This window comes from Anarrhichthys ocellatus, unplaced genomic scaffold, assembly GCF_004355925.1.
Source record: "Anarrhichthys ocellatus isolate YVR2014 unplaced genomic scaffold, GSC_Weel_1.0 scaffold1, whole genome shotgun sequence".
In the NCBI taxonomy this organism is placed as follows: Eukaryota; Metazoa; Chordata; class Actinopteri; order Perciformes; family Anarhichadidae; genus Anarrhichthys; species Anarrhichthys ocellatus.
In genome coordinates, this window is record NW_022280031.1 from 5,714,309 (window position 1) to 5,727,330 (window position 13,022).

A 13,022-nucleotide genomic window follows, 5' to 3' on the forward strand; every position below is an offset into this window, starting at 1 on the left:
GTGTGTGTGTGTGTGTGTGTGTGTGTGTGTGTGTGTGTGTGTGTGTGACAAATATATCTGTTACTGTGCATGGATTAAAACACAAATTATGAAAACTTGTTTCATCGAACAAAAACTGTAACACACATTAATATCTCTACTTCTTTTGGCTCTTATGAAAATAAATATATATTGTTTCAAGATAGAAAACTCTGCCTCCATACTGCAACCAACACAATTAATAAAGCTCCAGGGATCCGGTCCATTTCCTATGAAGAGACGCGAACAGGAAAACTTGTAGGATGAAAAAAAAAAAGAGAATTTCAACCCTCAGATTTGTGCACCTCTTTGACACGATATCTTTTGAAGCAAAAAAACACCGTTTACACCAATTCAGCGCTGAATTCACAAATTCATTCAATGACAACAGGAATAAAAAAGAAGCTTCGACAACAGGCTGTGGTTGAGAGTAAGCCTTGAAATGTAAGCAATGCTTCCTCGTCAGCTTTGTTGACTCTTCATCATAATTCTGTGAAACGATATTTCCGGAGCAAAGAAAAAAATATACAATTTGCCACATAATTATTATATACTAAGTATGTAAACAGCTCTTAAGACCTGCTGCGACAGCCAAGATCACTTGATGCGACTGGAATGTCTTGCCGCTCCCAAAATAGAGCAACTAATGAGGCAGGATGCACAAAACATGGACTGTGTTGTGAGCGTTAAGAGAAACAACAGGGGAATTTCAAGGAAGGAGAGGCATATGTGTGGCTCTAGAGCTGAGGAATGTAACAGTCTCTGACAACAAATGAGAGTTGAAAATGCTTAATATCAAGACAGTTACATCTATACTCGTGAAGAGCAGTGTCTAACTGTGTCTGTCTGCTGTTTGGTAGTGTGCAGGGTTTTTATGAAGGCGTTTTGCTTAAAACATCTGCTTGCTGCTTCCGTGGAATTCAGCATCGCACTGGTTCCCTCGAGAAAAAGCAAATTACATTTTTCTATTGAATTCTGGATTATTGCAGAAAATAAACTCTGTGGCAAGCAAACGTTTTTTTTTCCACGTTTTGTTCAGCAAGATAACAACAAATGATTTTTGAAGCTTAAATGCAACCTTAGTGCAGAGAACTTCACATATAACACAAACTCTGCTGTGTTGAGCTTTAAATGAGCAATGGCCTGAAATAAGCACGAGTGTGTGGGAAGTTTGTGCTTAGAGACACAAATTCAAGGTCATTTATTTTTTGTTGCTGCCAGAGATATCTTCACATAATATTTAGTATGACAATAAAACTAATTATCAAATTCTGTAGTCTTCATTTGAACAAAGATAGAAAGTATTCTTCAACCAGCTACTGTGGACCGCATACTAGATACAAATCCCATACTGACGATGGAAGTCAGTTTCACCCATCCTTCCCCACATTTTATCCTATCGATTTTGTTTACGTCTCAACAATATTACAGTGTTTTGTAACACGAGCTGTATTTGTAAAAGCGAGTCTCCACACTGGGCTTGTGAAACAGTGCAGTTGTGTTACAAATACATCAAAGTCAGCAGCAGAAACACCAGTGATATCGACAACAACCACTGCACCCGATGATGGAGGACTGCCAGCACCAACACAGATTTCTTTTTTTGGGAACCACTGTTAAAAAGGGAAAGCTGTAATGATAAAGGTTTGGATACCTGGCTATTTCACATTAGCATCAGCACTCAGCAGTATCAGCACTCTGTGAAAGGTCAACTCCAACACAGCACTGTATAAGCACATGTGGTTCAAGCAGCTAATTCCCTCCGAGCCCATGCAAACCAATACAGGGCTTACACTATGAAAAAGAAAGAAGCAGCTTGATGACCATTCGAATGCAATGCGTACTTTGCTTCAAGACACTTTTGCATTCAGACCTGCACGTCCAAAAAACTAAACTGGCCGTGTTTATTGTGTATTGACTTAGTATCGCCTTCAGCAACACAATCTATTTCCTCCATGACCAATTTCATTATTTTCAGACCGTATATTTACAGAGAGAAACATCAAGTGAAAAGGTGGCGTAAAACAAACGCTAATTGCATTCTTACAATGTCAGGAAAACAGATATTTGCAGAGGAAGATTTTCTCTTGTTTTTATGAGACTGCAGATGGTTCTCCCAAGAAAGAGTCCAATTTATGGAGATTTTATTAATCTTCAGAAAGCTGTTGAGAGACGTGCTGCTACTGATTAACAAGCTTTCGGTTTATACGTGCCTGAGGTGAGGCCTTTGATCAATGGTTAAACACAAGCTGAGGTCAGATGGCAGTCGGACAAAGCAAACAACAGACGGCTGCTTAATAATGTGCTGTTCAATGTTTTTTTACGAATAAAAATATGTAGTAAAATTAAAATGACATTTTTGTTTCCTGTCTACACTTTTCAGTGTTTTTTTTCTCAGACTTTAGAAAGCTTCGTTATACAGCTGTTTTCACAGTAGTGCTGCTGATGAATAACGCCCATTTTAAGTAAATGGTGAGGTTGTAAGGTGGAAGTACAGCAGCTGTTTTCTGCCATCTTTAGCGCAGCACTCTCTAATGCAAGTTTTCGTATAATGTTAACCACTTCACCAGCCAATCACAAAAAGTGGGGTTTCAGTGTTTAGTGCTGACTAATTAAGCCAGAACAATTTCAGCTACTTAACTGATTCCAACATCTGTGTGGAATATTTGTTTGATAAATAGGCCAGTTCACTAATTATTTTAACTCTAAACAGCGGACGTCAGATGAACAATATCAAACCACCTTCACTTTACTGATCATTTGACAATCTTTCACTCCAATAAACCTTAAACTTCTCTTCACATTAATGGCCACACGACCAGAGTCGATGCAATTGGTTTTCGGTACAGCGTGGAAATAATAATTAAAAAAATTCGTCTTGTCTTCTTCCCAAAAAATATTCTCAGTGATAAACAGCATAATCTCTTCCCAAACTGCAATTTCGAAACAGCACAGCCCCAATCAACCTATTAAAACAAAAGCAGCATCCTGCAGGAGAAGAATTGGTGTCTTTCATAGTCAGTGTCATGTTGAAGCATATGCCATTAGCCACAGGGAACATAATTGCTTAAGATGCAAAATATGCTATTAAAAGACTAAACTTGACTAAACTAGACTCCCTGTATGCCCAGACTTTGCCACCCTATCCTCAAGAGACCCTGAGGATCAGTCTCAATAACAATTCACATCTTAACCTGCCTCACTAGTTCAACCTCCATCCACTGGCTGGACATGGGATCCTGATGTTCAGCCTGGCAAATGGATTGAAGAAGACATTTAAAAACAATTATTTGCGCTTATACCTGAATTAGTTAAAACCAGGAAATAAATCTCCATAACCCAGAAAACCGCCTTGGATCCTGTAAGTGCCCTGAGAGTCGATTCATTATCAATGACTCAGCTCCCAGTAGAGACAACATCGCAGATCAAAGTCTCGTTGGGCTTGTTTCTAGAGTTGGACGAGACACAAATCTATTCTCAAGTGTCCAGATCTATAGAAAGACACTCTTCACAATGAAGAGCCATTTGAATATCATTTGTTTCCCCGCTTTTTGATTTCGTTATGAGCTGACCATGAGTGAAAGACTTTTATACCTGATGGTGACTAGACCACCCTTAGATGTGCTAGTGCTTGGCTTTCTGATAGAAAAGCACCAAGTTAAAGGAGTGGTGCAGAAAAGATCTAAGCTATTTATTTTTTTCCTTAACTCCAGCAACATCAACACTATCGCTCTAAAAAGCCAGTTGAAGATATGATAGAAAACCTGACGAAGTGTCTTTGACAAGCACGGCTCTATTTAAAAGTAAAAGTATTTTCAGCTTGAGGCGTGAAGTGGGGAGTGCTCTGAAAAAACAGAGCAGCAGCAGGCAGAACCTTCTTTTATCTCTCTACCCATTGACAACTGCGAAGGCATGAGAAATATTTTTTGTAAAGCCCTTTTAAAAATACATATCAATTGTCAATTGTCTTAATGTTTCGATGTGTTAAAGTGACAACAAGACCACCTCGGCTGATCAAATGAAACTGACTACTGAGCAGTTCTTTTTTGCTACAGAGATACATTTGCAAATACAAAACATTAAACATTGGTGAGTCAATACCTTGTGATTCTCACACAATTCTCATAATAAAAAAGGAAGGACTTGCCTTTGCTATTTTGGCATTATTCTAAAGATTTAAATCAGTCTGACTTTATTCTCATTCTGTCGCTCTTTAATCCCATTATGTTTTCAGATGTATTTTTTGTGAGTACAAATTCACTGAATGGCACAAAGATTTAAGTCAAACATTTATGATTCTTAACAGATGTATGTTGCCCAAAACTATATCGGATATCGGTCCAATACTGTCTCAAATAGTTGGATCCGTTATTGGTGACAATATGCCGATCAGGTATCGGATACCATTATTTTAATAAAAAACAATTCAGTGCATTTATATTCATGTATTCATTTGTTACATTTTGTTTTACAAAGTTAGGAAATCAATGTTTAAGTCAGGCCTGATGTTGCCTTTGATCCCAGTCTCTTCCACACAGTGAGGCATACAGCTTAATAATTAAATACTGGTATCGGCCGATACCAAATATTGGTATCGTGACTGAAAAAGGTGGATTGGTGCATCCTAGTGCTAGTGAGGAGATATATTCGCTGGATTTGACAAAAAGTGAATTGTATCAGAATCACTGGCTGCACCTTTAATGCCTGTTAGTGCTGATTTAAAATATGTTAAAGTATATGCGAGCAGAAACGCATCATAAAGTTACGTCATCCATCCGCAGCGCTCATGTTTTGAAAATGCAGCATAAGTACATTTTATTCTACTTAACAGATAAATAGTGCACACGGAGATATTTAAGAGACTAGAGTCAACAAGCTCGTTGCATCACAATATGTTTTAAATTGACCTTGCAAAGCGCTGTAAAGATCCTTTGTGTGAATGAATCAGGTTTGTTACATGACGGTAGCGCACAGAACAGCAGAGCGGCTTTAACCGCGTGAGTCAGTGCAGCTGAAGCACAGACCCAAGTTTTTTTAGTGTGCGCTCCATTTCCTCTCCCCTCGAGCCCTGTGGGACGTCAGAAAACTCTGTATCGCAGTGCTGCGATGAAGCGGCTGAACCTCTACTCTGTTACCTGCTATACTCACACACCCCTGGGATGAGATAGAGAGAAGCACTATGTGACGTGACCCATATTCACTTACAGCAGAGGGAGCAAGAGGGTGGAGCAGCAGAGCGATAGGTGGAGTATAAGAAGCAGAGAGGGGAGACATTTACAGCTCTATATGTACTCTATCTATCTATCTATCTATCTATCTATCTATCTATCTATCCATCCATCCATCCATCTATCCATCCATCCATCTATCCATCCATCTATCACACACATCCATCTATCTATCTATCTATATACAATATATGTCTGTCGATCTATCTACAACTAATTTACAATAGCAAGTATGTTTTGTACACATTATGCTGCTGTCCGTATTACATTTTTGGTCAAATGGTAATGTCAGTCAGTCCATCACTTTGGCTGAAATATCTCAACTACTATTGGTGGCTGGTGTGCCATGAAATGGAGAGACACTCATGTCATGTCCCCCAGTGGATGAATCCTCTGACTTTTCCTCTGGTGCTAAGACAAGCTTCACATTTGTGGTTTTCAATGAAACGCCTCAACAATGTTTCAGACATTTGTGTCCCCCTCAGGATGAATTGTGATCTCTACTGTAAACCAAAACTTTGGTTTATGACCAAATACCTGCAAGTGTAATGACATTTCCACCCGCCTCAGCTGTCCATTATGTTAATTATAGCAAATGTTAGCATGCTAACACACCAAACTAACATGATAAACATTGTATGTACTAAACATCAGCATGTAAGCATTTATTCAAAATTATGCTGAAGCCATTAGTAGATTAATAGATTAGTCGATCAACAGGAAACGAATCGACGGCAGACAACAAAAGGAATCAGTTCAGGTCAGTTATGAAGCAACAATTCCAAAATGTGAGGATCTGCTGCTCCTCTTATTGTAGGTTGATTACATTTGGGTTTTGGTCTGTTGATCACACACCACAAGACATTTCAAGAGTTCCCATTGTTTTTGTTTTCCTAATAATTAATCCAGTGGTTTTGAAACATTTTCTTTCCATTTGGAAGACAAAAGCGAGCAAATTAAACAGATTTAATTCAAATTAACATTATCTTGATGTAACATTATCTAGAAGAGAGAGTGTTTCTTTTCATGTCTGTTTCTCACAAGCTACTGCGGCGCAAATGTAAAATACTAAATATTTATCAAACACAAATACATAAAAGACACAAGGCGTTCACGCTCACACTGACAGTGATCTTGAGAGCATGACAGGCCTTTGTCATATCTCAGATTCGACTCGATGATACTGGATGAGCATCACCAGCTTTGATCTTTCCTTCCCTGATAAAACTCCACACACTTTGCACTTTCCATGTCGGTTTGTTGGAATGAATCTTGTCAATGGTCATTTGGGGGTGACCGTGGCTTACTGGGTAGAGAGGGTTGTCCGCCAACCGAAAGGTCACCGGTTCGATCCTTGGCTGCACCGTGTCCTGTGTCGAAGTGTAAGACACTGTACTCCTAACTGCTCCCCGGGCGCCTGTAATTGGCAGCCCACTGCTCCCTATACTGTATATACAGGGATGGGTCAAATGCAAAGAATAATTTCCCCACTGTGGGACTAATAAAGGAATGTTTCTTCTTATGGGGCCCATCATGTTGACAGGTAGAGAACCACTAGAATAATCGCTGATTAAAAAATCAAAAGAATCATTAGCTGCAGCACTAGAACTGTGATCTTTCCCTAAACTTAACCAAGTGTTTTGGGAGCATTAATCAAACAAATAAATGTTCAAAGCAGGATGCAAACTCCTCAACCTCCACTGTCAAAGTCCTGCTCTGTGAAGTATATGAATGTCACACTTCCTGGATAGGAAAAAAACATTTCCAGTAAATCTAATCCAGGCAGCAATTACATTTCCTCCATAACGTACTTGGAAAGCCATTAAGTAGTCATATAAACATATTTAGTAGGAGAGAGGGTTGCTATCTGTCTATCCATCCATCCATCCATACATCCATCTACATATATATATATATATATATATATATATATATCCATCTATCTATCTATCTATCTCTCTGTCTATCAACAGAGTCAAGACAGAAAGGGCGGGAGTGAAAAGGGCGAAGCGAGGGAGGGCGAAGGGGAATAAATCTTCACTGCTGCAGTATTAATTCTTAATTGGAAAGAGATGCTATTCTTCAGCGTAGTGATTCTGCTTCATTTAGCTTACATGACGAGACCCAGGGCAGAGGGCTATGTAGCCGTTTCAGAGCACTCAGCAGAAAATCCAGCAGAAAGGATGAGGAGGAGGTCGAGAAAGCAACGGCTATACCCAACTAGAAATAACCCAATTCATCACAAAACACTCACACACACACACACACACCTCCCTGATTTATAGACCCCATTCCTAATTGGTAAATACAGCACGAATCTCCAGTTGTGATTGGATAGAAATCCCTCAACGTCTGCCCCGAAGATGAGTGGACCATCTGGCCTGTTCCTCCCTCCAGAGCAGCCTGATTGCAGAGGCTGGAGGTGGGCCCAGATAAGTGTAGTCTCACGTTAAGTGTCAGCTGTACTTAACAGCAATGGGTTAAAGGTTAACAATTAACAACTAAGCCCGGGATTGATTGAAATAGAAAGACGATTTAGGAGAAATTCACAGTACAACCCCACCTATCTTAACATGGTAGGCCCACTAGTAGAACTGGACATGCAGTAGAAGATATTACTGCAATGTTTATTTTCCCAGGAGGTTGCTAGGGAGGCGAGTGTTTTTACAAAACAACACAAGTTGGATGCCTGCATGGAAAAATCTATACTGGCGCACAAGAACAGCAGGAAGAACGCTAAAAAAAACCTTTTCAGTTTCACAACTGCACAAATTCAATGTTGATGCCTGTCAAATACCATGAGCCTCTGACTGCTTTAACTAATACAAGCCATGACCAGCATCATCTAGAACTTCACTGACTTTAAAGTAAAGGAAAACATCTTTTTTTTTTTAAACAAATAAAAAAACAGAGTAATAAGAGTCATTCTGCGTTATTAACAGAGACATCTGATTTGAGGCAATATGCCAAATAGACCAAAGGCTTTCAATGTTCAGATAATCTAAACATGAAGGCAATAACTCTTCATATGTCAATTGAGAGGCAAAATTATTAACGAGGTTCTGCTTAATAACTGAGACACTGAAATGTGATTGTTCAAGTATGAATCTATCCCAGTAAATGATCTGAATAGAGCGTATGAATGTCCATACTGTGGACTGCACCTTACACGGCACTGAGCTTTAGACACTCAACGTTTACATTGATGCAATCGCCAACACTGTAAAATTATATAACAGCAGAAAATGCAACAGTCAAGTGTCTATTGACACCATCGCTGAGTGGACAAGCCCAAAGTTGTCTCCCGTCGAGAAGCCCGAGAATGTTTTTTTTCAGTCAGGGTATAACCGTCACTTACGTGTATTGCTGTGGGAACGTGAGACCCGCTGCTCCAGGCCACGATGCGCTGAAAATCAAGATAATCTGGATAGATACCAAGCAGACGATGCTGCAAGACCTTTTGCCTATCGCCATTTTCCATTAACAATTCTCGTCACGGGGCTTTTTTGTTTCTGTACGTGAATGAAGCGCTTCGGGCCGTCTCCGGGGCATATGCACAGCTCAGCTTGTGTGAAAACGTCCGGCTCAGTTCCCCGACGAGTTCATATCGGTGTCTGTTTTCAAGTGGACGCGGAGGAGGCGGGCATTGGCCGCGGAGGCATCGTGGACGGTGGGAGATGCTCTAATGCAGCTGCCAAGACACTGCAGTCTCTCCTCCTGCTGCCACATATACACCACCAACACAACCCAACACCAACACACACACACACACACACACACACACACACACACAGGCCGGCGCGTCCACGACAGCCTCTCTCTCTCTCATCAGCAGCGCATGGAGAGCAAAGCGCGTTCACGCTCACCAGGCAACAGCGGAGCAGAAGAAGAATCTAGTTTAGGCTTTATTTATCTCTGCAGAGCCACGTGGGCTTTATCAGCGGCATATATTTAGTTTTTTTACACAAGACTGGCCGCTGCTCTTCGGTAGGCCTGGAGGATGCAACAGCTAAAGTACTAAAGAGTCTCTGAATGCAACAAGATGGTGAAGGTGTCGTACTGCTGTTTCACTCCGCCTCAAGGATGCATCACACACCGGCCCCCCAGGGGCCTCAGAAGTCACGTGTTCAGTACAAACTACCTGATTTTGGTAATTCAATTAATAAAGTTACTTTTCATATTAAGATTTTACCTTTAAAAATGATATGATACGTTTATAGAATGCAATGCATTGTTAAAGACATCACCAGTTACATCAAACCTGCTTTGTGTGTGACCCTTTACCAAAAAAGGCTTGTGTAATCGGGGCCCCTTGACACGTTTCAGACGTCTATGATGGGTTATTGGAAGGGCCTTTCTAGCTAGAGCCTGTTTGACTTTACAACAATACATTTAACAATCACTTCACAGAGCTAAAGCAGAGATTTCTTGTTCACATTTCTTCTCCTGCGGATCAGTCCTTTATTTTGAGTTGGTTATCTGCCAACCAAATCCAATCTAATATGTTTTCACAGCTGTGAAAAAAAATACTGACACTATAGTAACATTAAATTATAATACAGTTAGTAATTTAAATCAATTTGACAACAGAAAAGCTCTGCTTTTAGAAAATATAACATGTTTGATGTTTTTAATATTTTGTATTTGTTGCTATTTTGTCCCATATCTGCAGAGAATCTTTGAACAGGAGTTCTTCATCTCCACTGTGAACTAAATATGTTGAGGTTCAATTGAACCAGCAGCAGTCCTGCAGAATGATAGAGAAGCAAAACAACTAAATGATTCAGACGTCCATGGATGCAACTGATTGACTCTTGATTGTAACAAAATGAGAAAACAGTTTAATTACTCACAAGGCTGGATTAACAAACACAAAGCGATCAACTGCCCTTAGGCCAAAACCTGAGGTTCATTAAGCCTATTAAGCCCTAAAACTGACAACATGTTGTAAATACTTACCAGACAAGTCATATACCGAGTATATTAACTAACATATATTAACTTAATCAAACACAGGGGTAACAATTAACATTAATGAACCTTCTTCTCCATTTAAGTATCCCAGTAAACCAGAACCATGGAACTGGGACACCTAAAACTGAATGCAGTCATTGTTGATGTTACATCTCAGCTTCTCCTACAATGGCATGTCAAAATATCTGCTGTGAAAAAGGCCTATTGAAGCAGCTATGTGTCTGCTATGGGCATTGTAAATAAGAACTTGGAGGCGACAGGTATACACAATGCGGTAGAACGGGTGTCAACAAGGGGCCCAGCAGCACATTTTTCTCCTGGGGCTCCCAAACAGGTTATTCACCGAGCACTCCTTAGAGGGGAGCCAGTAAAGTACTCAATTATGAAGCCCCAGATGAGAAAAATGTGTCTATTTAAAGTGAATGCATAAGTGCATATAGTACATTGCTTTTCAGTCCAGTATGTTTCTAGGAGCGTGTGATTGGTTAGATATTGTCTAAATATAAGATGGGATGTGCACACCTTTTTGCATTATAACATAAATACATGATATGAGTGTGTTCAATTATTTTAGGAGATTGAAGAATTTATGGAGACAAATAAATAATAAAGTCAATAGTCAAGTCGGTTTCATTATAATTAAAGCCCAAAATCACCAATATGCCTCAAAGTGTAAAGTAAACATATGGCCACAGTGTGTAGAACAATATGTGACGGTCTACAATAAATGTTGTGGATATCACAAAACGATTTGGCTGTAATTTCCCTCAGAAGACAGTTGCACAGCGGGAGAGCACAGTAAGAGTAATGGCATTAAGATGAAAGATTTACAGTATGCATGTTCTATTTTTCACTGCAGCATCTGTGAATATAAACAGCTCTCCCCAGAAGCAAGAAAACCAGCGAGCTGAGACTCAACAGTGATGTCGAAGATGTAAAATGAAGCTGCTGTAAGGACAGTGAAATGGAGATTGATTTTGTTTATTGAAAGAAAATGTCAGACTTTCTTTCTATGGTAATATATATTTTATTTATTGTAAAGGATGAACACTTTTCTCCCTCAGCCTGGGCATTCTTACCTCTTCATTTCATCCCTCTTTTACAGGTCACAGCCATTACAGGCGCAAGTCAGTCCCCTAATTGCAATATGTCTTTGAGAGCTGTTTGTTTGTCTATTATAATATTGATGCTGATAAAACCACAGCAGGGTGTACTTGGAGAGACTGCAGGAGCCAGGTTAAATCTCTCCATGTGTGTAAGCCCCCTGCTTAGACGTCCTTGACCGAGACTTGAATCCTCACCTCACCTCGCCTCGCCTCGCTTCGCCTTAGATTTGCTGTTATGAATCTAAACCAAACCCCTGATTGTAGGAGCGAGAGTAAGACGAAGCTACTGTCAAAGTATCAAACCAGAGGGACTTGGCTGCAATTTTTGCAGTGGAAATGCTTATGCTGTACCAAATTCATGAAAAGTTTTCCTGAAACGGTGAGATTTGGAACTTTTCTTCAATAAACTGTGTAACAGCATCTCTGTTTTTCTGCAGCCAGGCATTCAAATGCTCTACGGCTCAACCGACAGGATGACTGCACCTATTCCTGCCCCCTCTGGGAGGAAGGATGTGGGTTCAGCTTTTAGTCGTCTCCCTGATGGCCCCATGTGCTAATACTGCTGTCATGTCCTGGGGAGAGGGAAGACTAATTACTGACTGCACAGTCTTCCTGCCAGTCCCCCTTGGAGAACCATACGCTGTTAATTGGACGACAACTCCAAAGGGAGCTGAACTGTAGATGAGACCGACCTTTGCCTCATGTTAACAGCACTACATACGAAAATACATGTTTAATTTGTTATTTCCCCTTATTGTATTTTCATTATACAACATCCTTGTTTACTACAATTCTCCATTTTAGATACATAATCTAAGGCAAATTCTCTCGAATAAAAGCAAATAACATTTCGTTTAGGTGATTTGCTGTAGAAGCTTAGCTCGGCTGGCAAAGCAGTGACAGTGACAGCAGGCTCATTTTAGACTTTGTCTTGTTGTAATAGATGTTAAAATGCAATTATTTTGGTTTATCTGTCAGAGCAATAAGAAATGTATTATACTTAATGAGATATTTGACTGTATTAATATTAGTATGACAAGACAGACAATAAATATATACATATACAGGGTATATACTGTACGTATAATACAATAAATGCTAGAGGCTCTGTGAAACTGTAGGCATAGCAGTGCTTGCACATCAACATGCTAACAATGCCATTGCTAGCATGCTGATGTTTAGCATGTATGTTTCAAAGTTCAAAATCATAGTTTAGCGTGTAAACATGCTAACATTTTCTAAATACTAAAAGTAGGCTACAGTTGAGGCTGATGGGAATGTTGTTAGTTCTGCAGGACTTTGAATATAAATCGATGTATTTAAGAAATTTGAATTTGGGCCAGATAATGATGCTAGAAGAAAAGTAAGGGGGTGTAACCAAAGTGATTATAATTTATGATAAATGTCTGTTTCAAACTTTGTTAATGCATCCGTTAGATGAGAAGATCATATATATTTATATATATATATTAAGATATTAACTGATGTTTGGACATTTATTATTGATGTAGTTATGGTAAAGTGTATTGCCTGTGTGTCCTTGAAGCAGATGTTGTTTTGGAGGTTAAAAGCCATAGGCAGTCCGAAATCTTCCTTCATAACACAGCTCTACTCCTGCTGCTCATTCAATGGTCTTTTAAATTGCTCATCAGTGTGGCATCAGAAAATATCAACATGAAAGACATTAACAAATATA

At 39.6% G+C, this 13,022-nt stretch overlaps 1 protein-coding gene across 1 annotated transcript in view; it reads right to left on the reverse strand.

Annotated features, from left to right (window-relative positions):
- Positions 1 to 9,012, reverse strand: part of cacna2d2b (calcium channel, voltage-dependent, alpha 2/delta subunit 2b) — a 32,369-nt gene extending 23,357 nt beyond the window's left edge. The window contains exon 1 of the mRNA XM_031845350.1: positions 8,605 to 9,012. Within this exon, the coding sequence (XP_031701210.1) occupies positions 8,605 to 8,720 (116 nt within the window). The 5' untranslated portion in view covers positions 8,721 to 9,012. The remainder of the gene's footprint in view (positions 1 to 8,604) is intronic.
- Positions 9,013 to 13,022: the final 4,010 nt, after the last annotated feature.